The sequence below is a fragment of the Mesoplodon densirostris genome, chromosome 9 (genome assembly GCF_025265405.1).
Source record: "Mesoplodon densirostris isolate mMesDen1 chromosome 9, mMesDen1 primary haplotype, whole genome shotgun sequence".
Lineage (NCBI taxonomy): Eukaryota > Metazoa > Chordata > Mammalia > Artiodactyla > Ziphiidae > Mesoplodon > Mesoplodon densirostris.
The window spans coordinates 113,856,881-113,883,799 of record NC_082669.1 but is presented as its reverse complement, the minus strand read 5'-3'; the positions used below and the strand labels follow the sequence as shown (position 1 = coordinate 113,883,799).

Genomic DNA, 26,919 nt, shown 5'->3' with positions numbered 1-26,919 from the left:
TGCCCACAGCCCACCTGTCCCTCACGTTCACCTGGGAACTGCTCCCCTCCCCTCGCCCCTCTCATAGCTGCTGTTTTGGGGGAAATCTCCCAAGATACCATCTTAGTGTTTCTTTCTTGTCACTCTTCACTTCCTGTACTCACCAAGAACATTTTGTTAACAAGACAAAACTGGCACAGCAGGCGGCAGGAAACACTTAACTTTTAAGGAATGGAGTTTGGCCGTGACTTTCCCTTGGAGGAGACCCCCTCACGGTGGGTCAGGGTTGACCAGGCATCGGGTGGAGCACCTGCACATTTGTGTCCACAACTCACCTTGACAGACGTGGCACCTGGAGGAACAGGGCGAGTCCAAGGAGGCTAGTTCTGTCCATTGTGAAGTAGGATGTGTGGTCCTTGATCAGGTTTCTTTAATAAAAAGACTCTTCATCTCTGGTTGGCTCAGGTAGATGGAGTGTGGCCTTAATTAGCTCAAAACAGTATCCTTTTAGTTCTGCTCGTTCCAAGGGCTCAGGTCTGTCCCTGTTCCCTGGCCAGCGGTGCCCGAGTGTGAGCTGTGGTGTGTGGCCGGGCAGGGTGACATTTGGCCGCAGGGATGTGGAGAATGTCCCTCACCACCTACTTCTTGCTGTGGAGAAATGCAAGCGCCGAATTGCCCAGCTTCCTATTTTCACAGGACGTCAGAAATGCAAACTTTAGGTAAAATGTTCCAGTTCTTAAAGTTTGCAACTAGTACCTTTTAAAAAGTTCTTCAGGAACAGGCAGACCTCCTGTGTGGTCACTGCCTGAGCCGCCAGGTTGCTCTCTGCATGGCAGCTGGGCCAGGTGGGCCCCAGTTGGGGAGCCCCTCGTGGTGCAAAGATGGGCCGGGACGTTTAAAACACTCAGTAGGGCTCCCTCGCAGGCTCTGCTGCCTGGTTCAGCGTTCCTCAGGGTGACCTGTGTGTGGCCCACACAGACGTGCTGGACAGTGTGGACGGCACAGCCTGTGAAGATCTGGGCATCAGCTTGAGCAGAAAGAACGTCTTAGGTAAAGGCCATAAAACATCTCCCTTGTTTGGAGCCGTGGGGAAAGGTGTCATTCAGTCTTTGCAATGACAAGTATCAGTCCTTGGACATTTTCTTATATTGAAGGCTCTTATTTTAATATTAGCTCGACAGCAAAAATACCTGCCCCTGAGCCCTTTCACCTTTGACCCGTGGCAAGAGCTCGTGGGTGGCAGCCGCCCTCGGGAAGGAGGTGGCACCACGGTAGCCGGCCTTGCGCCCTCGGCTTTCTGTAGAAAGGCAGCTCGTGCTCTAAATTCCCGTGTTTCTTTCTGCTCTTTGAAATCTGCATGGCTCGAATACCAAAGATATAAATAGTGATGAGTTACCAGAATGAAGATACTATAGATGAAGTAAACTGGGGGCTGAGTGAAGGCCTTCCAGCTGGATGGGATGTGGGCAATTCCAGGGGCAACAGTGTGCACCCGCTTCACGACATTGAAAGTGAGATGAGATATTGAGGGTCTGTAGGAGCTACAAGAAATGGGTGTGAAAGAGCACCAAAGACGCAAGAAAACGAGTTTTCAGTTCTACTGAGACAATTTGTATAAGTCTAACAAGGAATTCTTTTTATTACATGTTGAATCCAAAAGAAATTCAAACAAACCAACACATAAATCTAGACAAAACCAATTTTAATTCTAAACCCCGTGAAGGGATTCACTTTGTAGAAAGGAAAAGCTTAGGAGGTATTTAGAGCTTTGTGAGTTAATACTGATTCATTGCTAAGACTAACTTAATCCTGCCAATGAGGCAGTCAGGCCACGGATGCCTGAAAATATAGCTCAAGGCAGCTCTGTCCCTGCACGGGGCGGGGGGGGGGGGCGGTTTGCTGACCGTGGTGATAAGCAGTGACTCAGCTCTCCAGCTCTGCCCGGTGTTCCTGCCTGTGCGTGGGTCACATGGGAACTTTCCTGTGACTTCACATCATTTTTGCCCAGATCGGGGTGGGGAGGGGGGGCGGTGGTGGTGGTGCTGGAATGTGGCCTATATTTCGGAAGGACAAGGAGGTACCCATGTTTCTTGACAGCTCCACAGTCTGGGCCGGGTCCTGAAGGACCCACGGTCCTGGGTCGTGGCTGAGGTGGGTATGACAGTGAACATCAGCTCAAGACCGGGGCCCCGGGAGGTGCTAGACTAAAGAACTTACTTTTCTCTGACGTTTCTCAAACAAAGAATACTGGACTAACTTTGATCCACTTGTCAAGGAGCTGTGGCGGGTTTGGAATTTGCCCCCTTCGAGCTAACAAGTTACCCTGCCACAGTTTCCTGGATGCCTGCAGAAGGCACAGGCCCTGTCAGAGAGCATCATCAGAGGTAACCTGCTCCCGGCAGAGCGGGTAGTGTGGGCGTCATGTTCCCACTCCTGTGGGTTCCCTTTTCCCCAAGTCCCTCAGGACCTTTGTGGAGAGGCCCACGGTGCGTTTTTGTCCTGGCTGAGGAGCCTGAACGTGGGAGACCCCAGTGTCACAAGGAGGCTGCTGGTGTCCTGCCCAAACTTCGCTCCAGAGAAAGATGCATTCTTGGTTATTGAGATCAGCCTGAGGGCCGCACTCTCTGTCTGCCAAGGCTGTTGCTCTACAGATGTCCTCAAAAAGAGTCCGGAGCAAAGCTGCCAGTGCCTTTTCCCAAGACATGCCCATGCAGTGTCCCCAGCTCCAGGAGGGCAACTCTCAGTAGGTGTGGACGTCCTGCTTCTCTTCTCCAGGGCGTGCTGTGGCCTTTGGGCCATAACTCCCCACTCTGTGCTGTTGGTCCCTCTACCACGTTGTCCACTGTCCTTGCAGCCACAAGATCCTGCACAGCACTTAGCATTTAAAAAGGTGTCAAATAAGCTTTTGCTGAGCCAATTAATGACAAACTTCCTATTAAAAATCGTGATATATGCACATAGAAAAAATGCCATACATACACAGCATGTGTGTCCATCCCTCTTAGAATTCACGTGTGCACGGTGTGTATGTGCCTCCCTCCCCGTTTCACTGTGCAGATGGAAGCCAGCTCTGGTCTGTACTTTGTTTTTCTTTTTTTTTTTTTTAACTTTAGCAATGTATTTGGCAACCATTCTGAATTGGTTTATACTTTCCTTTTAAGAGCTACGTAGTGTTCTAACAGATTTCCTTAGTCTGTGCCAGGCTCCTGGACTTTTAGGTAGCTTACAAGCAATACTCTAGTGACTGCATTTCTTCATGACAATAAAATATTTCACCAGCAATTGAGGGTTGACTTCAAGCCACTATGCATGAAATCAGAACATCCTTCTCATATGACCAAGTAACATCATTTTAAGAGACTTGCTTATTTCTGTGATGGTTGTGTCACACAGAATATAATTAATTACATCCCACTTTTCATCTCGTCTTTCCTTCCTGCACCTCTTTGTCACAGAGGAAACTAGGCAGTTTCATGAGCGTGTTCTCTTCAGAAAGTCCCGTGCGGGAATGACCCTTGTCTGCAACTCTTCTCTGACCCCCCACCACCACTGAGGCAGCGTTGCCTCTGGCCCAAGGGCAGGTGGTGGGGGTTGTCCCTCTCCCAGAAGAGCATCTGTTCCTGGTCCTTAGCTGACCTGCGAGTGGGACTTGTGAGCAGACTTCCCTCCATCTTACATGCTTACATCCATGTGGGTCAGAGGGTGCCTGCCGCCCTTCTGAGGTCAGCGTGATGTGAGGCCCACTATTCCCTTTTCAGTTTTCTCTCTGATGTAGGTACGAGCTGATAAGGCAAACAGCCTGATCTGTCTTTTTCCTTAGGGTGGGTCTTTTTGTATGCGATTTCTTCTAATTTCTAAACTCAATAAGATCAGCTACCAGCCTTGGATATTTAAATAATAATTATGTATTGGTTTGATTTTCTGAAAGTAATGGCTTTACTTTTTATAGGAAACAAATCTCGCTGAAAAAAATTCTACTCTGAGTTAAACTTTTATGCTTAAACTCATGAAAGGAATCATGCACGAGAAGTCAATTACTAGCAGGTAGAGCATCAGCACACCTGGAAGCCACAGGTGAGAAGGAGGCTGTAACCCGATGCTCTGCTGGGTCACAGGAAGGAGCTTTGTGCCACTTGGCATTGCTGCTGATGGGGACCAAGCTACTTCTCCCGCCCATCTTCCTAAGGTGCTGGTGACCCCAAGACACAGCCAGCTGCTCGCGGCCTCCTCCCCCGCGAGCACCTCTCCGCCTTCCGTGCCCCGACTTAGTGTCACGCAGGCCGTGTCCTGAAAAGGTCCCGTCACTCTTCCCGCCGGTGGGGCTGGTTCTGAGGCTGCGGCTCCCCCTCCAGAGGAGCCTGCAGTGCAGGTTCCAGCCTGTTGAGTGGTTTCCTGTGGTCCACCGTCTCGCGCCCTGTGACGTGAAAGCACAGGGTCCCTTTCTGGGGTGGGAGAGCCTGCTGGAGGCTCCTCAGCACACTGCACTCAGTGAAGCCACTGTCCTGGCTGCAGCCCCCGCCGTCTGGCGCTGCTCATGGGCGCATGGCTGGTGCTGCCACGATGGGGGCAGAGTTACACGTGTCAGCCACGCGCCCCCCCCCCCGGGTTCCTGGGGCTTCAGTTGTGCATGTTTTGGTTGCTTGGGCCGGTCGCAGCCCTTCCCGGGCACCCATTCACTTGCAAGTTTTTGTAGAGTTTTCTGGGTCAAGCATCCATTCCAGTGGTTGTCTCTGAGCCCTCGTAGCCGGGCCTGTTCTTGGGGGGTCGCCTTGGATCATGGAGTGGACTGTCATTGCTGGAGCCTTGGCTGGCTCTGTCATTCACTGATTTTTCCAGCATGTTCTAATTGAGCAGATACCAGGCTAGAAGGGTGATGAGAAATTGGGCAGGACATGTCATCCCCTCTGGGAACTCCAAATCAAGCCCCCGATGGCGATGCACAGGGTGGGGAGCAGGGATAACGGGGCTTCGAGTCACAGGACTGAAGGATTTCTGAGGGGAAATCGGTGAATCTGAACATGGAATAACGTCAGTCTACTCTGAACCAGAAACTGACAGTGACAGAAAAATGGCTAAGGACTCATTTTATCTCTACTCGGAGATTAAGGCAGAAAAACGGTGAGTGGGGAAACTACCAAGAAGAATGGAGCTTTTTGATCATAAGCTAATTGGTGATCAGTACTTTGGTAATTGACTGTATAAACCTGCTGTGTGTTCAGGGACCGTGGTCTGGGCTTCCACGCGTGTCCTGTGCTCGGCCCTGGAGTGGATTCGCTCCATGCAGCCCTGTTCCGCCTGCAGCTGATCACCACCACCCGCCCCCACCCGCCGCCTGGCCGAGACCCGCAGCCTCCTTGGCCTCTGCACTTGGTGTTGCCTTCCTCATGATGATGAGTGCACCCTCTTGCATTCCAGGGTAGGGGCCCATCTTGGTACTTCTCAGCCTCTTGGCACCAAGGCATCTGCCAAGGACCCTCCTGTCCGGTGTCTGTTGACCCAGGAGCAGATGTGCGGACCCTTCCTGGTGCCCAGGGCGGAGGGGAGGCTCCGAGGGTCCACTCTCAGGACAAGGACGGGAGATGTCCACAGAGCAGGCGTTGGGGGTCCCAATCTTGATGCTGGAAGGTGGCCGTCAGCCCGTCAAAGTGAGGAAATGGGAGTGGACTTTCCAGTCTCTCATCCGAGCTGGTGGCAGAGCCCAGCTCCCTGGACCCTAAGTCAAGCACTCTTGTCACAAAGCCATACTTGGCATCTTAGAGAGAGAGGCATGCTTTAGATGAAGGTCTTCTTCCTCTCCAAAGCCTGCTTCAAAGGTGAGGGGCCTCCTCTGAACCGCACGGCTACGGGGAGATTGGCCTCATGTCCGTCTCATTGTCTGCACCTCCACTGAAGCTTCCCCTTGGGACGAGGGTCCCCACCCGTGTACTCACGTTGTGACGTCAGCCCCTTCTCTCCTCCGGCCCACGGCGAGGGCTCTGGGGCTTGGGGCAGCACGTTGATTTGGTGAGTCCTCCTTGACTTCCTGGCCGTCAGCTTCCTCACGACATGCCTGGTTCTCTGTGTATCAACAGGAACCGTCAGAGGCGGCTGGGGTTCAGCTGCAGGCGGAGGCCCTGCAGCGCAGGATGTTGAATCAAGGCCCAGAGCGCCCCAGATGTCTGCACCTTAAACATCTCCCTGGCTGTGACCTGCCCTGGGTAGCGCTCCCGCAGCTCAAGAACTGACACTTTCAAGGCATCTCTTATCCACCCCAGGGAAGTGTTACTACTGCTTTTCAAGCAAGCTCTGACTTCTTACAGCTACTTCCTTCTCTGCAAGGGAAGGACGGAGGCCTGTGTGAGTGGACACTGAGGGTGAGGCCAGGCCTCCTGGCTGCCCACTGGGCCCCGGTGACAAGGCCAGCACGTGCCTCCTGTGTCCCCCCGGCAAGTGCTGTCGCTCTGCTCCTGCGTGGCCCGTGCAAGGCACCCGAGCTCACCAAGTTCAGGGGGGTGGGCAACGTTTGCTCCTGGGGCTTGTTCCAGAGCTTGGAGCTGGTGGGCTGGCCGCGCGGGCAGGTAGGAGAGGTGTGTGTCGGCACACAGAACAGCTGGGTCCAGCCGCCGGGAGGGCTGGGGACGCGAACACGGAATGCAGGGGTGAAGGAAGAGCAGCGTTGACCCGCAGCCTGGAGCTGGGCCCCAGGGGAATTCTGAAAAGCAGGGTGTCTGCTATGAGCGGTGTTTCGGGACGGTTCACGGAGCAGACACTTCTGAGAGGAGCTGGGGGGGCCTCGCAGGCGGGTCACGTTTCAGGTGGAGGTGACGCAGGCGTGCTCCACGGACAGGACGGGAGGCTGGCGGAGCAGAGGCCAGGCTGCAGGGAGAGGGTGGCTGGGAAAGTGCCGCGGTCTCATGGCGGTGGGGGCAGCCGCCCCAGGAGCGCAGGAGAAAGAAAAGCACACAGGAGGAGCTGGGGCCCGGGGAGGGCGCCTTCGGGGCTGTGGTGAGCAAAGGCCGCTTCTGGGGAGCCTGAGCAGAGGCAGAAGGGAGGGCTGGGAGGGAGGCTGGAGACTGCCCACCAGTGGGACCATTTGGGGCAGCAGGTCCTGGAGGCAAGGGGAGTGGCCAAGGGCAGACCTGAAGGGCTTGCCCCAGAAGGAGGAGGAAGGAGGGGACTGAGCGCCTGGCACAGCTCCCGGGGTGGAAGGGGCTGGAGGGGCCAGCAGGATGGGACCCAGGGCACTGAGCTGTGGACGTGCCAGGGGCCCCTGGCCCCCAGCCCTCGCACACAGCCTGGGAGGATGGTCCCGCACGAGGCCGGTCTCGGCCAGGAGCTGTGGACGCCACAGCCAGGCATCCTGCCCTGGGGGGCACGCGCAGCTGTGTGGCTGCTGTACTGTATGAGGACGATCTGTCTTAGCACTGGTAGATGGATGTCCCGACTCGATCCCGAGACGTCACCCAAGTCCTGCTCACAAATCCACGGAAGCTTATCCTGGGAATAACATGGCAGGACTCCCCACGCACCCAGTCCCAGCCTGTCAGCTGAGTCCAGACTTCCCCTCTCGGACGGGGCTCGGCTCCGCCTGCCTGGGAGCTCATGTGGCACCACCAACAATGCCCCAAGTGGTCACAGACATTGGAGGGAAGGTTGTTGAGAATTTGTACAAAAGACAACAGCAGACATCTTGATGGGTGAAAGGCGCAGCATCTGCACAAATTTAGCTCCCCATCAGTTTTCCTAAACTGACCCCATTGCAGGACCTCACCGGGACTCCCGAGGGCTCCCGTTGTACGGACGTCGGAAGAGAGGCGTGAAGGTGCTGGGCCCACCTCGGAGGGCTCTGCAGCCAGTTCTCGGGCAGCCATGCTGGCCGGGACCCTGACCGCAGGCGCTAGGTTCACTCAGCTCACTTTGGAGGACGTTTTGATGTTTGGGGTTTATTGGATTCAGCATATTATTTAGATAGTTTCAAACTGGATCTCCATATGTTCCTTTGAAAAATTCTTTTGCTCAGTTAACAGCTTTGGTTAGTTCTGGGTTTTGAGTCTTGGTTTAACATTAGTTCAAGTCCCAAAATATGACTCCCACCAATGGAATCTGTCTGAACTGAAGTAAAACTTTGCTACTTCCATATTCAAAGTTCCAAAGTGATTTGATCGAGGTGCCGTCTGGTGGCATTGTCCCCCCAGATGGCCTTTCCCAGGCCTTGGTTCATAGTTAGCCTCTAGCCCACCAAGGGTGGGATCATTGTAGCACCCTAGTTAGAATATTGGGGTGTCCAGGAGTTGTCTGAAGAATGAGTTCACCGAGAGCCAGAAGGTCCTTCCCGACTCTGAAGTTCTCTGGTCTTTTTTTTTTTTTTTTTTTTTTTTTATTTTTTATTTTTGGCTGCGTTGGGTCTTCGTTGCTGTGCACGGGCTTTCTCTAGTTGCGGTGAGTGGGGGCTACCCTTCATTGCGGTGCATGGGCTTCTCATTACGGCGGCTTCTCTTGTTGCGGAGCACGGGCTCTAGGCGCACAGGCTTCAGTAGTTATGGCGCACGGGCTTAGTTGCTCCGCGGCATGTGGGATCTTCCCAGACGAGGGCTCGAACCCATGTCCCCTGCATTGGCAGGCGGATTCTTAACCACTGAGCTGCCAGGGAAGCCCCTCTGTGGTCTTTTTAATGACCCCCCAGCTGGCCCTCTGCCCCAAAGCTCTTGTTCACCAGGCAGAGCCCTGGCACTTATTTAAGGGGCTCACAGGGTGATGACAGGTGGAGTGAGAAAACATGACATTTCTTCTTAAAGTGCTTTTTTCCTGTTCAGAGATGTCCAGCAATTAGTGTGGCCTGAACCACCCCAGACGGAAGCACAGGGAACAAGAGCAGCCGTGACGACAGATCCTGTTCCCGAGGCACCGCCCAGCCAGTGCGTGGCCTCTCCATCCTGGGCCCAGCAGTGGGCTCTCGGACCCCACAGCGGGGAGAGCAGCTCCAGGGTCAGGGGCCCCTTGGGGCCACACTCCACCCAGGAGGTGCAGGTGGATCGGCGATGTTCCATCCTGCCCACCCCCAGGCCGAGCCCAGTGCTGCCAGGGACGGCCGAGGGAGGAAGTGGCCTGGCTGGGCTGGGCCCCCACTGTGTGTCTGTGCCCCACCCAGCCCAGCCCACAGCACAGAGGCGCTGTGGGCAGGGCTGGGGCGCCTCCGGCAGCTCAGCCAAGCTCCGTTCAATGCCTCGTTTACTCGTCTGTGTGATGAGACTGGGGACACCCCAGGCCTGTGAGTTTGGGGGATGAAATGAGCTCATGAGGGCCGGACCGGCTCCGCTGCTGCTGTCACTGCTCATCCAGGGTAGTGCTTTCCTCAGTGGGCTCGTGGGATGCGCTGGTCATCAGCACTACCTTCTGGGTCTGTGGAGGTGCTGGGGGCCGTCGGGTGGGGCGTCCAGGGATGCCCGGCCCTTCGGCGGCGGCGTGAGACTGGGAGGCACCCCGCCGGTCAGACGGGCCTCCCTGTGCCAAGCAGGCCCCTGACGAGCCGCCCGGTGGGCTCACCAGCACTCACCTGCCCTGCACGGGAGGAAGCCAGGCTTAGCGAGGTCGGGGCTGTGGCCTGGCGAGCTGTGGGCTTCGAGCCCACCCTCCTTCCCGTGCCAGGTAGAGCGTGGCTGCCATGAGCCCCTGAGCGGTTCAGCACCACCGCAGGGACGGGGGTCAGCCTGGGTCTCTGGCGCAATGGCCTGGGGTGGGGCACGGGAACTTTCTAACAAGTCGCCAGGGGCTGCTGCTCTGGGGCCCCATCAGCGCCCGCACTCGTAATCCTTGAGGTCCCGTCTAGCGCCTGAGACTGTGCGTCTCAGCCCTGGGTACACGTTGGAACCTCTAAGAATCTTAAAAACCGAGAAGTGCTGTCCGGGGGAATCAAAGCGGAGCCCTGGGTGTGGGTACTGACAGCGGGCCCCGGGGGCGTGTAGGAAGGAGCCGGGCACACCCTCCACTGCCGCTTGGCTGCCCCATCACCAGCCTGGGCTGAGGGGCACTGACCTGCCCTCTGACGGGGTCGTCCACGGGGCACACGAGGTGCTGCTGGTCAGGTGAGCCTTGGAGACCGCGTCGTTCTGGCCACGGCAAATTCTATACAAGGAGTGACCAGGGAGCAAGAAGTGCCATTTCTCTGCTTTCTCTCGAGCAGGGCTAAAAAAATAAAAAGCAAATCAAAATCTCCATAATGAAGGGACTTGGCCTGGAGGGTGTGCTCGTCATGGTGGGGAGGCCAGGCGAGCTGAGCTGACCCCAAACCAAGGCCTCTGCATGGCTCTTCCTGCTGTCGAGTAGCAGCCGCTGTTCAGTGTCCCTCGCCGTCTCCCCTTGTGTCGTCTTCACACTGACCCCTGCACTCGGCCGCCTGCCCACCGGGGTCGGAGCCGGGAGACAGGAGAGGAGGTGATGGGTCCTTCCTCCCATCTCGCTGCGCCTGTGCTCACCTGTTCACCGACACAGGCGTGGCTGATGCACAGAAGCGCCTGGAAACAAGTAAACGGTGTCCAGCGCTGTGTCCACCACAACCAGGCAGTTGAAAGTCCTCTGACGGGACTGGACTAGGCTTCGCTGGAGCTCCGGCTTCATCACCGGGGGCAGAGGAAGTGGGATTGTGAGACCTCCACCCCAGGAGCTGCAGCTTGAGGGGTGTTTGCCCACCCAGTGATGAGGTCCCACCAGCCCATCACAGAGGAGGACAGATGGACCAGGTCAGCAACTGCTGTCTGCGGGCTGGGGACCCAGTGACCAGCACGGCTCTGGCCTTGGAGCCCAAGAGCACTTCCTGGGCTTCCCTGCAGCTTCTGATTCTGGAAGAAGCTTTGCCACTTATGACTTCAAATTTAAAATAAACTTTTGAATGGAAGGTGTTATTGGTAATGTTAGCTGTTGCCTGGCCTCATACGTTAGTGCCAGAAAGTTTTCTTTCTCCTTTTCCTTTCCCCATGCCTGCTCCTGCAGCACCTCCCCCACGCTCCATCTTGAGCAAGGTGACCCAGGGGATGAGGCCTCCCACCACTGGATGCCCAGGCGCTGGTCCGCCCACCCTCTCCTCGCAGGCCGGGCTGCAGGAGCGGAGACCCCTCCCTGGAGCTCCTGGCCGCGGTGGGAAGCGCCTCCATCACACTGTGTCCATCGTCGAGAGTCAAGCCTGCCTGGGTTCCTCCACTGTCCCACTGCTGTGCTGTCTCTCTCTGTGCGTCGGTGTTGGTAGGGGACTGGATTTCTCTCTTGGTAAAAATGTGGACAGATCGGAGCACAGCCACTGCTGGGGATGCCCCAGGAACCTCACCCAGAGAGGGCGGCAGACCACGTCAGTCGTGGTCACAGCCTCACCTGAGACATCAGCCCTGCATTCGCTGGATGAGTGCTCAGAGCCGTCCTTTGTCTGCTTGCGCATCTGGACTCGGTTCATGCCTCTGGCTCTGTGTCCAGGGCTTTCATCATAAAACACCTTGAACGTGGAAGACTGGAGTGGTAGGAACACATCTCCCCATGTCCCAGGAGGTCACAGAGGGCCAGTGGGGACAGTGGTCTTCCACGGAGAGGACAGTGACAGCAAGACGGGTTCTGGCCCCAACCTCGCTCTGCAAACCCAGAGCAGGAAACACAGTGTTCGTAAAAGCTCTGCCCTAGACGAAGTGTAACACCTAAGTAGTGACTCACCTGATTTTCTTGAAAACGAATTGCTGTTTATATCATTGAAATAATGAGAAAATAAACCCGGGACTCAAAGCAACACGTGTACCATCGTCTGTGAGAGTATGACTTACCCAGGGATATTTTGGAAAGAGAGTTGGTTTTTCGGGTACAAGTTTCTTTTCCATGGTGGTCGGTTCCTCCCCCTTCATGAGACTGCATCGGGCCAGGTGAACTGCAGCTATCTCCTCTGAGTTCCAGAATGTTGACAGGCACGTGTTCTAATAGCAGCCTTTCCTGAGCACAACTCATCCATGTCCTGAGTATGTTCCATTCAAGTTGCCGTGAAGTTTAAGAAATGTCTGGAGGTTGCACCGTGCCTAAGACCAGTTTTTCTGAACCTTTTGATCTAGAATGTTCCTTTCAGGGGACTAAGCTGTCTTCCCAAGAGGAACTTAGGAAGCCACCACCACCGGTTTACGCTGGGCTCCTACGCGCTCTTTTCCTGCGAAGTCTGGCGGTTGGTTCACGGAGGCACCTCGGTCAGGCCCTGGTCGGGGCTCCTCCGCCACCTCCTCTCTGCAGCTTCTGGGACACTTTGCCAAGTTTACAACATGTCAGTGCCTCCCAAGTCTGTTACTCACCCAAGTGCTAAATTAAACAGTATGGAAGCTGAGGAGTACAAAAAAACACTTGTTTCTGGGAAAATCAATTTGTGTGCTTTGGAAAAACTAAAAAAGTGAGTTGCTAAGCAGCCGTAGGGTTGGAGGTGAGAATGGCGGCTAGGATCGATTCTGGAAACCTAGCTTTGCGGGAGCCTGAGTCAGCCCGCTTTCAGTGCTCTGAGGTTGGAAATCACAGGGGACAGGCCAGAGTGTGATTTACACAAGAAGAGCAAAGAGGAGCCCAGTCAACAAGCCCACACGCAAAGGAAAGGCTTTGGCTGTGTGTTCTATGTTGAAGTAATAGAAACACACTTTGTGTTTCAACTAATGGCAGATATTTAAGGCATTAAGCACCTACCGTGCTTTTCAGTTCCCCAAGCCACTGACCCCCACTTTGGATAAGAGACCTCCTCCTCCTTGTTTTGGGTTTTGAAAGACGGAGAAGATTTGTGTGATAAGTGATAAATAAATTTTTACCAAAAAATTCTCATTCTCACTTATAATTTATTCATAAAATATTTCAGGTAATTTATATGGCCATTTTTAGCTGAAAAACCATGACCTGAAGAAAGTTGCATCTGTTTGGGCTAATTTACCCCCAGCAATAGTTTATGTACAGTAATGATGGGTTTGTTATTTTCTCTCTTTGCTTTGTTTCTTGATAGTTTGTAAGAGTGGCTTTTTAGTTTTATTTTTTGCTCGTTTTAGCTACAGCTCGAGGGTGACGCTGTCTGGGATGATGGAAATGTGTGTCTGAGCTGTGAGATGAGAGCCACCAGCCACATGTGGCTACTGAGCATTAGAAGTGTGGCCACTGCAGCTGAGGAGCTGAATTTTCAATTGCATTTAACTTCAGTCGATTTAGGCTTAAACTTAACGGCCACATGTGGTAACCTTATTGCAAAATGCAGTTCTAGGATTTTTTTCTCTTCTTTATTTTAGCGAATCTGTTTAGTTCACTTTATCTATTGTTTTAGCTAAAGCGCTAATATATTGTTGAAGCATGAAGGTGACAGCAAGTGCCCAGTAGGTTCCTGGGTTGGGCTGTACGCTGCGCTTAACCGTTTCTAATAATAGCTACTTCTTTTAATAAATGGTCTTTGCTATGTTAAGGCAGTCTCGGTATTTCGTTATTCTATTTAGAGCTTTTAAAAATTAGGAATGGCTGCTGAATTTCGTCAAGTAACTTTTCAGTCTATTGATGTGAACAAAATTTTCCTCTTTGCAGACTGAGCCTTGATTTTATTATCACCATCTCAAATATCTAGGTTGCTACCAGAGTGTAACAAAAATAAATTCTCACGCAGACCCTGCTTGCCTCACCCACGCCACTTTTTCTCATGCAGTCTAGACTATTCACCAGTTTTCAAACAAGCCTTTTCTCCCCGGTTTGCCTTAGCTCCAGCTGAACTCTGTTGGGAGTGGCCCCCACCTGTCCGCTCTCTCCCCTTTCTCCAAGCTGCCCCCCTGCCCCGCCCGCAGAGTCCCATCAAGCTTGTGGTTTACGCTGTTATGATCACACTTGACCCTGTAACAGTCCCAGTCTCCTTTCCAGTGTAGCTCTGTGTTATTCCCGGAACTCTAAGTTATTTTTCCATGTCTCTATCAATCATTAGCATCAACTTTGTACCAGAACAATGGCAAGACACTCGCGATGATGTAGTACACAGGGTGGTCACCAAGTGCTGTTCTCGGAGCCACTCCTGCACCCTCCGTCCCCTGCCAGGCAGCCTGGTTGGTCCGGGGCTCCCTGGTGCTCCTCCAACAGAGCTTCCAGAAACACCCAGCAGGGCAGGGAAGTCTGGAGTTCTCAGAGTTCAGAATTCAAACTCGACGTGATTCTCCCAAACGTAGGCCACCTGTGCCCTTTAAGGGCACCCCCATTGCTCACCTCCTGCGGGCTGGGCTGCCGCCCCCTTTGCTCCACCTGAATCTTTAACACACATACATGCTGTCTGTCTTCCGTTTTATGACATCTCTAGGAACTGCCATTTCAAATTTCTCAACTGCCATTTTTTTTTTTTTTGCGGTACGCGGGCCTCTCACTGTTGTGGCCTCTCCTGTTGTGGAGCACAGGCTCTGGACGCACAGGCTCAGCGGCCATGGCTCACAGGCCCAGCCACTCCACGGCATGTGGGATCTTCCCAGACCGGGGCACGAACCTGTGTCCCCTGCATTGGCAGGCGGACTCTCAACCACTGCGCCACCAGGGAAGCCCTCAACTGCCATTTTCATGAGACTTGGGAAATGGAGCAAGAAGCTCGTATGTCCCCAGTTGTCTGTCTCTTGCCCGCATCGCATAGGCACATCCCTCCTTACCACCCTGCTCATCCGTACACTCCCAGGCCTGCAGGCTGCACTGCCCACCGGGCTGGAGGTGTGTTTCTAGTGATGTCTTTGTCCTTGATGATGTGTTCTAAGTAATTTTTCAAAAAGCAACATTTTCTTTAAATATGTAAGAATGTTAATATAGTATGAATTTATGTACTCAATCTTCGGTAGGTAATTCAGTTTTTAGGATGAATGTATTTTCATTTTATTTTAAAAAGCCTTTAGAGGGCTTCCCTGGTGGCGCAGTGGTTGAGAGTCCACCTGCCGATGCAGGGGACACGGGTTCCTGCCCCGGTCTGGGAAGATCCCACATGCCGCGGAGCGGCTGGGCCCGTGAGCCACAACTACTGAGCCTGCGCGTCCGGAGCCTGTGCTCCGCAACGGGAGAGGCCGCAGCAGTGAGAGGCCCGTGTACCGCAAACAAAACAAAACAAAACAAAAAACAAACAAAAAAAAAACGCCTTTAGAAAGTATTTTCATGTTTTTTTTGTGTGTGTTTTTAGCCACACCGTGCGGCATGCAGGATCTTAGTTCCCCAACCAGGAATTGAACCCAATCCCCCTGCAGTGGAAGCGCGGAGTCTTAACCACTGGACCACCAGGGAAGTCCCTATTTTCATCTTTTTTTTTGCAAAACTTGGTTTGTAGCCAACTTTTCATTACCTCTGTTCTTAGAAGTAAAACATTTCCGTGGTCAAACCAAAAATGCATAACTCCATTGATGTGTGTGCGCAGTTATTGTACAGGTGTGGGTGGCGTGTCAGAGAGCAGAACTGTTGTTTCTTTCTTTGTTTTAATTGAGGCTAGCACCCTGCTCCTCCAATACTGAAGTTTAAATGAAGTATAAAAGTTTAGAGGTCACAAAATATAGTAGAAGCACCTTGGACTTGTGATAAAAATTTCCTGGGTTCAAACGTGGATTCATTTACTGTCTGTTTAATGTTGAGAGGCCCCTGGACCATTCAAACCTCAGTGCTCTTTGTCAGTGAGATGATTAATACAGTGTTGGTATGAATTACCGTCGTGGGGTGGTTATTAAACCAAATAAGAGATCTGAAAAGTGTTTTAAGCTATAACATTATGCCAATTAAGTTTTGATAACTCCATGAGGGTAACCTAAGATTTCACCGCTAATAGGTCGTCTTGACTGCTGAAATCAACTAAATCTTTTCAAGTATTTAAATTTGCAAATTGTCCTTGAAGTCAGAATCCATAAACGTACAAGTGTATGTGCATCTAGGGGACCCTTACCTCTAAGACTTACACAATACCCAGTGTTGCCCATTTTATCACATGGGGGGTGGGGGGGGAAGCACTTCAGGAGGAAAAAGTAACGATTCTACTACAATTCAAAAGTGCGCAGTGCATGCTGGGTTCCTCAGAAACGTTCTGCCACAGATCTGCTTATTCCTCCAGAGCTGATTACAATGAACCCATGCCAAGTATATTCTCAATAATATCGTGGTGCGAGTTTCACAGAAACATAATTTGAAAGATAATTACCTAATTAACAGGCTTTCTATTTGAAAGGCTTCTGAGCAGATGCGGTCCCACCACCCTGGGCACCCCACGTGTGGCCTGAGGGTGCTGCCCTTGTGGTGGGCAGAGGGCCTTGCTCACCCCCGTCTCCCCTCCAGGCTGCAGCGGCGTCTGGGACAACATCACGTGCTGGCTCCCCGCGGATGTCGGCGAGACTGTCACGGTGCCCTGTCCAAAACTGTTCAGCAATTTTTATAGCAAACCAGGTACTGTCGTCTGTGTTGTTTCTGAGCTTTGCGGTGGGGTGCATACGAGGGGCCGGCTTCTCCATGAAGGCACAAGAAGCAGGGCATCGGTTTCCTTGGCCCAGTGAGTCAGGGAGCGGCTGTGCTGAGCTGGCCTTAGAGTCTGGGAGCACAGAAGCCTTCCTGCAAGGTGGTCCGCCCTACAGCACACACAGTGGGGCAGACAGGAGACCCTGGGCAGGAGCCAGACACACAGATGCCCAGCGCAGACGAGGGACCGCGGCACCAGGCAGGGAGAGAATAGAAACACCTGCCGCACTTGGGCACCGTAACCCTCAGAGAGCGTCCTCCAGGGTGTCCCTTCCCGGCCGGGAATGCACTTTCTCCTTCACAGGAATCATCTCCTTTCCTGGACCGACTCTCTGGGTTCTCAGCCCCACCCTTGACCCGGCCCCCTGTCACCTGAACACCTGCAGTCGCGGAGCTTCCCGCCTCAGAAGGTGCTGACCGGGATGGGCCGCCCCCTCCTTCCGGGGCTTGCTCTGCACACAGGCCCTGGAAACCCAGATGTTCGAGAAATAAACCTGTTTTTTATAAAAAGTTATAAGTGGGAAATTGGGGGGGTCTCTCTATACATCGGTGCGTGTTGTCATGGCAACCAGCACCTTGCTTTGCTGTCCCCATGCGGGTGAGCCCTGGGGCCCACGTGAGGTCCCCCTGAGCCGGGCTAGGAAAGGGGATGTGAACAGGCGGGTGGGAGACTCTACCTCTGTGGGAGGGGAGAGCTGGGGGACTGGGCACAGTTTTGAGAGCAGGTCTTTGCAAGGGACAGTATCAAGCCATCAGGTAGAGGAGGGCCAGGTTCCAGGACTCGGAGATTTATTCTGACAAATTGGAGCCTTAGGGCATCATGGATGCCTTCAAGTATTAGTGTTCTCTCAGCTGGGGAGAAGGCGCCTATGCTCTGCGTCCAACAACGACACGGCCAGGAGCCCGTGCCCTCGGCCAGGCAGCCCAGTTCTGAGTTCTGCTCCCCGTCCTCTCCAGAAGCCACTTGGCCAGTCCCCAGAGGGCTGCGAGGGCCCTGGCCCGCCCCTGACTCGGAGCCTGAAACAGCCCGCAATGGGAGCACATCCGGTGGACGGGCCGCAACCTGGAGCCTGCGCATCACTCCTGCTTCGGCCCAAGCCAGGACCCTCCTGACAGGGTCTGAGCCCAGGTGGCCGTGCTCAGGGCCAGACGTGTGACTGTGGCCTTTTCAGGACAGTCACACTCAAACATGCACTTAAGGACCAAGGACAGGAGTGTGCAATCAGCTTTAGGGAGCTGGGGTGGGGCTGCCTACACCACCGTGCTGAGGCCCCAACATTGCAGCTCAATTGGGGCTGTGGTGGGGAGAGGCATGGAGATTGCGGGGGTCCTCACAACAGGTGACCAGACTTCTGAGTCCTAAGCTGTGCCCCACTTTTGTTCCCAGGTCCCTCTCTCACCTCCATGCCTCCCCTCACTTCCCTGCCCTCTCCCTCATCCCCCAGATCCTTCCCTCCCCCCGACCCCTCTCCCTCACCTCCCACGCCCTCCTCCCTGAGCTCCTTGGCCCCGCTCTCACCCCTTTGTCCATCTCTCACATCCACGACCCGTCCCTCACCTCCCTGACCCCTCCATCACCTCCCCAGCCCCTCTCTTGACTTTACCGTCTCAGGCATTTCCTGGAAGCCCACCTTCCACTTTTGCCTAAGGTTTCACTGAGGAGTGTGAAGCCAGGCAAGATGACAACCCTGTGGGTGAATCTTGACTTCATCGGATGAGGTTTATTTAAATGCCTTCTTTCGTGTTTGCCATATAAGAAGTGAGGAATGGCCAGCTCAGCACTCCTTGCCCTTCCACAGAGCTTAGGGTACAGGTCCCAAGAGCAGGTAGGTAGGAGCTGACTGCCCAGGTCTGACACGGGCACCTCGCTTGTAATCTGTGTAGCTTTGGGCGGGTGACCCAGCTTCTTTAAACCTCAGGTTTCTCATCTGTAAAACGGGATCATCAAAGGGCCTCCTCACGTAGCTGTCAGGATTGCATGAATTAAATACGGAAGAGCCGGGTGGAGCCGGTGAGCCCTGCGCTGCCGACCAGTTGTTCTTTCTTGTTCTCGACCCTGACGGGCAGGTCATTCTCTTCTGTGGGCCTCAGTCTCCCTTCTGTAACGTGGGGCAGGGGAGCCAGACCTCAGCAACCTTGCCCCTTTCAGGGCTCTGTCTTGCCCACAGCACTGCAGTCCCTGTGCCCGAGATGCCCACAGGCCCCCCGGGGGCTGGAGCGGGAGGTTTCGGGTCTGGAATCAGAGAACCCAGGGGGTGGCAGTGCAGGAGTGAGGCTGGGCCGGGAGAGCCCAGGTGCTGTTTTCCAGGGCTTTGCTGAAACTGACCCAACCCACTTCCTCTCCAGTGGACTGGGGCCTGGACTCCCCCGGCCCCTCTCCCCGCGGCGAGCAGAGTGGCTTTTGCTTATCTCCTCCCCAGCGTGGATGCGCTGTGCTGTTGATTCCACCTGATTCATCAGTCAGAGCAGGTGAACAGCTGGGCTGCCCTGGGGTAGAGGAAATGAGGGACTTTTCATCACAAAACTCAGTTGTTGCTGACCCTCAGAGCCTCACTTTTCCATCTATAAAATGGGAACAGTGATGCCACCAAGTGTGCAAATAAAAAGAGATGGTGTGTGCTTCCCTGGTGGCGCAGTGGTTGAGAGTCCGCCTGCCGATGCAGGGGACGTGGGTTCGTGTCCCGGTCCGGGAGGATCCCACATGCCGTGGAGCGGCTGGGCCCGTGAGCCGTGGCCGCTGAGCCTGTGCGTCCGGAGCCTGTGCTCCGCAGCGGGAGAGGCCACAACAGTGAGAGGCCTGCGTACCACAAAAAAAAAAAAAAAAAGAGATGGTGTGAGGAAACGTTTGCTATTCTGAAAGCCCTGGGCCTGTGGTCCCAGCAGGAAGCAGAGACGACAGGGCCAAAGTCACCGCGCCAGCCTGGGTCCGAGCTCCTGAAGCCCACCCAGCAGGCCCACCCCCTTCCCCTCACCACCCCGTGTGTCATCTGCTAAAGACGCCTCTTCCTGTGCAGGGGACCCTGCACTGCTGAGTCTGACGTGCAAGTTAGGTTCTTAGGAGCAAACAGTGGGGGTGTAAAATCAAAGCTGCCTTTATTTCATGCCACGCAAATCTGACGTCCACGGTCTTTCCTGCAACCACAGTGGCCAGTGGTGCCTGCCCTGGCTGCTCTGGTCACTGTGCCTCGGGCAGCGAGGTGAGGACTGGCCCAGGGGAGCGGGAAAGCGCAGGGCAGAGCAGGGCAGAACGGCCAGGGTCTGCCTACGACGCTTCTCATGGTGGGCTTCCGCCCCGCTCCGTAGTGAGTAGAACACACCGGCACCTCTGTCCCAACATAACTGCCCCCGACACCGCGCCCGTGCTTTGGCGCAGAATCCACTCCCTCCAGCCGCCAAGGCCCCGGGGCTGCAGGGGCCGCTGCCCAGGCTTTGTGGGTGAGGAGGCCAAGGAGGGGGACGCACCCTGAGCAGCAGCTGCCCTGGGTTCAGGCCCGGGCCCCTCGCCGGCCCCGAGGGAGAGGGAGCCTCTCAAGCCGGCGTAGGTGCAGGTGGGGGCCCTGGCCACCCAGGCCAGTCCTGACGTGCAGATCCGACACCTGGCCTTTACCTTCCAGGAAACATAAGCAAGAACTGCACCAGTGACGGGTGGTCAGAGACGTTCCCGGATTTCATGGATGCGTGCGGCTACAATGACCCCGAGGATGAGAGCAAGGTAAGGGCTGCGTGGGCCTCCCTTTCTGGTCGTTTTTCTGAGGTGCCTGGTAAACTGCGACCATTTGCTGCTCCAAGCCTAACTCAGGTGTTCTTCCACTTCTGGCCAAATCCCGCCAGGTCCCTGGTTTCAGTTCAGCCGCACGGCCTTTGGAATTTTGTGCTGGTTCCATAGTGTTGGAGCTGGAAAGGCTGGTGTTCTCCCCCTGCTGTGCTGTATCTGGAAGGTGACACCGAGAGTGGCTCTACCTGCCGAACTGAGCTTAGCCAGTGTCCCTTCTGCCACGAGGGTTTCTTTATTCCCTTTAAGGTCTTGCCACCCGTGGGCTGTCGAGAAGCCATGCGGCTGTTCTCTTAGCCCTGAGCCGGCAGTGGGGATGGAACCAAACTTGGAGCATCTCTGCAGACTTAGAGCCCGTGTCGCTGGTGTGGGCTGCCCAGGCTCGGCTGGCCGCTGGTGCCTCTCTCAGGCCGTGGTAGGGACTTGGCGTGGGGCAGGCATAGTGTGAGGAGAGCCCTTCTCCGGAAATGCAATCCTTTAAGCGGTGAGCACCCTCAGCCCGGCACCCACACCTGGCCGTGCCCCGTGGTGGGGTCTGTTTTGTTTGCCACCGGGAAGCCAGGTCAGTGTCTCCCCTTGAAGCCCATCACTCGCCCTGTGACCCCGTGTGGACGGGTAAGGGCCTTGGGAGCCGGGAGCCGGGCTGTTTCAGACGTGCTCCCTGTCGACGGGTGTGAGGCCCTGGGGAGAGCCTGCCCCCCACGCCTGAGCCCACAAGGTGCGGGCAGACCGTGTCTGTGCCGCTGAGGCCCACCTCCTGCCCCCCGCCCATGCCACCTCACCTCCGCTGTCCTTGGGTCCTGCCCCCAAGTGAGGCCCTTAGGGATGTGGCCGTCCCATCACTTTTCCTGGGTAACGGAGGGACTTTCATTGCCCTCCTCACTAAGAGTTACAATTTAAAGCCGATGCTTTTCCTACCAAATTAGTAAACCCTAGGAAAGGAAGTTCCTTGTGTTTTAGCCGGTACCCCTCTAACTGGATGACAAGTGACCTGTCACCAGTGGCCAGTGAGGCTGACCACGGTGGTGCAGCTCTGAGCCCCACGTCGTGTGCTTCTTACTGATGGACGTGGTGTATATCTAACGTACACGATGTGATGTTCTCACGTGTATACAATATGAGATGATTCCCCAGTCCATCGCCTCACAGATTCCCTTTGTTTTATATATATATATATATAAATTTTATGTATTTATTTATTTATTTTTGGCTGCGTTGGGTCTTTGTTGCTGCGCGCGGGCTTTCTCTAGTTGTGGCGAGCGGGGGCTACTCTTCACTGCGGTGCGCAGGCTCCTCATGGAGGTGGCTTCTCTTGTTGCGGAGCACGGGCCCTATGTGCGAGGTCTTCAGTAGTTGTGGCGCACAGGCTTAGTTGCTCCTCAGCATGTGGGATCTTCCAGGACCAGGGCTCGATCCCATGTCCCCTGCATTGACAGGCGGATCCTTAACCATTGCGTCACCAGGGAAGCCCCTCCGTTTGCTTTTGGTGAGACACAGAACCTATTCATCTTATCACTGCAGGTTTGTGCTTGTTGACCGATGGCCCCCCATTTGCCCACCCTCATCTCATTTAGTCTGGGTGACACCCCACTTTACAGATGGAGAAGCTGAGGTTTAGAGAAATGATGTGACGTGGCCAAGGGCCCCGCCATTCTGACTAGAGCCAGCCCCTTTGACCCCCTCCTCAGGGACGCTCACGGCCCCCCCCCCCGCTCTCCCTACACAGGTGGAAGCAGCAGCAATGGGCCTGGGACACACCTGGGCGGGCAGCCAGGCCAGGGCTGTGCTGACCCTTCCCAGCCATTGTTCCCCCCGTGGACTTGTGCCCCTGGGGCATTCTGCACAAACCACTTTTGTTCTACGGGATCCCACAGAGAAGGCCCAGCCTCTCCCCATGGGCGTGGCCAAGAGGCAGGTCTCGCGTGGCCCCCATGACAGCAGCACAAATGGTGAAGCCCCCCCACCGCTGAGCCCGAGGCTCGGGCAGCGTTTAGCCTCCTCCGCCGTCAGCCGTTCCCCCTCCCCCCCGCTCCCTGGAGGACGGGCGTAAATGCCACTGCCCACGCGCTTGCCGGTGGCCGGGTGCACAGCCGGGTCAGAGGCCACTCGTGGAATCAGGGTCCGAGCACGTTTTCATTGGACAGTGAGGGGATCTAGGTTCCAGACTCATAGCAAACTGCTGTTCAGCTACTTAAATGTGACCAAACCAGGAAACCATCCTATTGGTGTCTAAGAATAAGACCTTAACTCGTGTAGAATTTAACCCCAGTTTCAGGGCTGTTTCCGTAGAGAAAAGCGTCCCAGGCCCTGTTCTGAAGACCCTGAACTCTGACCAGGGGTGATGACAGCCCCACGGTGGCCGGGACCCTGTCACATCCCACCTGCCTCCCAGGTGGCCCTGCGGGACGGGGGCAGCAGCTGGAGCGTGTCCAGACTTCTGTAGGGGTGGTTGGGGTGGGGCCCCGGCAGCCACCTTCCATCACCCACGTCTCCCTTCTACCTCGGCAGCCAGCCCAGCGTTCGTACCTCCGAGGCCTCAGGACACACGTCAGGGCGAAGAACACAGCGTCCTGAGGCCTCGCCAGCAGCATTCATTCAGAGCCTGTGCTTGTTCCACAAGTAAACATTTCCCAGAACCGCGACGTTCCGACCCTCGGGTTACAGAGAGCCCAGGGTGGTTGTAAAGGACATCGTCGTGGGAACCATGTCAGCTCAGAGCCCATGAGGACAGACCACCTGTGATCTCCTAATGCTTCTCTGTCAGGTGCAAAGAGCTGTTTTTGTTCTCAATTAAACATTTCAGAGATTCTGCAGTTATCATGAATGCATATTCCCTGCTAATGGATTAGAAACTCAAAATATTTTAATGTGCAAAGGTGAAGAAAATAACGGCACAAGACCAAAATGAATAATTTTCTTCCTGATTGCAGCTTTCACTGCTCTCACGCTTCGAATTCTCGGTTGTTTAAGGAGTCGCTTGGAAGATGAAAACCGCAGCATGCTGAGCTGCCCAGAGCGAGGCCCGGATGGGTCTTCCCCGGGGGGAGGGAGGGAGCGGCCCCTCGATCCACGGGGACTCCTGCTTCCACGTCACTCTTCATCTCATCAGCCACTCTCTTTCTTCCCAGTTTTACGATTTTAATTGGATTTCCTGTGCTCGTGCAGCCAAACTCTGCCCTGGGTGCCAGGTGTGCAACCTTTGTTGGTTTCAAAATTAATTAATTTCAAGGGAAAAAATTAGCTTCCACAAAAGCCACATACAGTGAGGGAATTGAGAGACAAAGCAGTCGGGAATGGGAGTCCTGTGAAGGAAAAAAGAGTTTGAAGACCCCAGAGGACCCCTTGGACAATGCGGGAGCCGTGATTGCGAAGCTGCTCCTCGTTTGGACCAGGGGAGCCCGCAGAGTCATGGGGGGGCTGGTGGCGGTGGCCCGGGCCTGCGTGTCCTGGTGCAGTGAAACCCTGACGCCAGCCAGGCTCAGCTAGGGGCGCCCTGTCACCACATCCCGCTTTCCATAAAGCAAGGTCTCCCCAGTCTGTGTCGCTCTCCCAGCAAAACCTGCCTCAGGTGTGCGCATCTTCGTCTTAGGCCTTTCTTCTTTTAATCCTTGGATAAAGGGTTTAATCCCATTAAGAGGCTTTCAGGACCCCCCTGCCAACCCGACCCACAGGGGCCACACCGGCAGCTCCTCTCCCCCTTTTCCCTTGTCCCAGCCTGCTGAAGCCTGCGGGGGAAGCAGGCCAGCCGGAGACCACGAGCCCCTCTCACTGCCCCCACCCTTATCATGGGAGCCTACAGGTCTCCCGAGCCGAAGAGCCTGTCCTGGCATCAAGGTCTCAGCCTCAAGTGGGCGGTCGTTCCACCTGGTGTTGTTTGCCTGGTCACCTGCCCCCCCCCAGGCCCCCTGACCCATCATGCCCCAGACCCGGGGGCTCTCCTGAACCGGTGGCTCCTGCTGCAGCCCGTCGGGTAGACCCTGGTGTCCTGACCTCCATCCTCTACCGACGGCTGTCTGGAGGCTTCTGGTCAGAGCGCTCCCTGGCCAGCCTCCCTGCCTAGTGTCCCACCCGCTGCCCAGTGTTCCCGCCTCTCTGATCTCCCAGGGATGCTGAGAGTTGGCAAAACATGAAAAGTGCTAGAAATGAGCACCCATGACAAGTCTTGTGGGCCCAGGGTGGTCTCCTTTCCCCTGTTATTGGGAGTCTCCCAGATGAATCTAGAAGGACCCCAGGGCTGTCCCCACTCCATGGCCACCACCCGTGACTCAGTCACCACATAGGATTCTGCGCCCAGCCTGCTGCCCTGCCGCCCTGCCGAAGGACAGCAGCGTCAGTGACACGCAGGCACCCTGTGCTGTGTGGACACACCAAGCAAAGCAGTCCATACGTCTCCTGCATTATGGATTTGCTACTATAGTTCTTAAATAAAGAGCACTTCCGCTAAATTTAGCCAAAAGAACTGTTTGGCATTTCAACCTTCCCATGCTTCGAGTGAACACATTTCTTCCATGTTATGCCATATTCCTAAAAATACTTTTGCAGTCTCTTCTCAGCTTTCAGACCATTGCAGTAACGCTTTCCCACTGACCGCTAATGTCACCTCCCCAAGGGTCCCCGTCCCTGGCGTGCTCAGTCCTTCCATGTCAGGCGCCCTCGACCTCTCACTCCCAGGCCCTGCAGGACCCCTGATGTCCCCATGTCAGAGGATGGTCGGGAAGGGACATGCTGAGCAGCCTGTGGGAGGTGGAGGCCAGGAGTGGACCACAAGTGGAGCACCTGGAGGTGCAGGGGGGCCTCACACTCACTTCCGTCGCAGTGGCCGATGGCGTTCCGCTTCCGAACAAGCACCGAGGGCGGTGGCTTCGCTTCAGTTTGCATCAAAGGGCGGGAAGGAGCTTCGCCGTGGCGTTCAGGGGCCCGTGAGGGCCACACTCCCGCGTGGACCGCTCGTCAAACGATGGCGAAAATCCATTTTCCTCTGACCCGTCTGCACCAACAAAGGAGTGCTCCCCACAGGGGCTGAAGACAGCGGGGGTTGGGTCAGCGGCAGCAGGGCAGGCAGGGCAGGACCTGGGGGTTCAGGACGGGGGAAGCGGTGCCAGCGGGACCGGGCGGCAGCCGTAACCAGCGCTACACACCACGCCGCCTGCTGACGGTCCAGGCAGAGGTCTGACTGCCGGCGGAAGCGTGATCAGAAGATTCGCGAGACAGACACGATTATTAGCCAGTTTCACCTGAACCTGTAAGCGTGACACTTAACACTTGCCCGATAAAGGAGTGAGTCTTTCCAAGGCCAAAGGAGAAACAGGGTGAGGGAGAGGAGGTTAGCCAGGGAATCTACAGAAGCGGGGTAGGTGCCTGGCTCCGGGAGGTTCTCCTACAAGAAAGGAGATGAGGGCACAGAAATTAGGGTCGAATAATGGAGAAAAAGCTCAGGAGCGCGTAGGAAGCAATACAGGTGTCCAGGGAAATACAGAGAAACAACCCGTCTTCAGGGAAGGAGACGCAGGGTGCCTGCGAGGCAGGCAGCCCCAGCCTTGCAGGGGTGAGGGGCCGAGCCACGAGCCCACCCCACTGCGGACACCAGGCCATTTCTGTAAGACAACCATGGGGACCAGCCGTGTCCACAGGGCTGGGGCATCAGGCAGGACTCGGGGCTGGGCCCCAGCGGAGGGCTGGGAGCACCAGGCCGGTCTCAGCCAGGAACAGGTCTCTGGGGGCGGGGGTCCGATCTCCCTGATGACCCCCCCTTCATTGGGCTTGTACATGACATCCTTGCCTGGAGGAAACAGACATTTGGGGCCCAGGCGGTTGGCAGTCGGCAAAGCTGGGCACACCGGCCGTCCCAGCCAAGCCCTCGAGGTGGGGATGGGAGGGAAGGCACCGTTTCTGGGGCAGGTTGGGGGCAACCAGGACATTCACTGGACAATCCGGTCAGTTTCTCCATGTGACGTACTAGTTCAGGACTAAAAGTTTGTGGTCCTAAGAGATAATTGAAGAAAATATGGAAATTAGCAATATTTGCTTTACTGGGTACTCGCAATCTCTGTTAAAAACCTAGAAAAAAGAAGACAGAGTTTTGGAAAGGTTCACCTACCAATTGTCAGGTTGACACCACCTGTCACATGGGTGTGATTTGGGGAATTTGAGTGGCTGGACATGGCCCTGGAGAGGGCGCAAGCCAGGAAATGTGCTGATGAAGGACAAACAGTAGCCTCGTTACTGCAGGTTCCCTTTAACAGTTTGGCTATATTTTCTACTTTCTCAAAAATCATCAAATACTTTACTCCTGTGTTCAAATAAAATCAAATTTTAGGTCCCCCCCAAAACACTTAAATTTATGCTGTTTGACAAATCATTTCTCAGTGACATTTGCTTCCCACCAGGGACGCTGACAGGACAGCGAGGAAACTTCCCTCTGTCGTGCGTTTCCTAAAACCTGTTTTGAAGCGATGTAGCAGCCGGGATGGTGCAGGGGAGCCGACTGGCCGGGGCGCCCTGTGGCCTCTGCGATCAGTGCGTGGGTGTGCAGCGGGCGTGAACGCGGACACGGCACCCGAGCTGCACACGTGCACCTCCTCAGCTCGTGAACAGCAAGGCCGGCTTTCCTAAAGGGGGTTGTGCTGTGACGTAGCCTCAGCACTGGTACCAGACCTGGGAGCTTTTGAGTTTTACACAGCTGTCACCTAACCCGCCGTCTCGGTCCCAGGACGGCT

At 55.1% G+C, this 26,919-nt stretch overlaps 1 protein-coding gene across 2 annotated transcripts in view; it reads left to right on the top strand.

Moving 5' to 3' along the window:
• VIPR2 (vasoactive intestinal peptide receptor 2) overlaps positions 1-26,919 on the top strand; it is a 64,174-nt gene that overhangs the window by 4,697 nt on the left and 32,558 nt on the right. For both annotated transcript variants that reach the window (XM_060108001.1, XM_060108000.1), the window contains exons 3-4: positions 16,255-16,362; positions 20,046-20,143. In XM_060108001.1, the coding sequence (XP_059963984.1) occupies positions 16,255-16,362; positions 20,046-20,143 (206 nt within the window). The remainder of the gene's footprint in view (positions 1-16,254; positions 16,363-20,045; positions 20,144-26,919) is intronic.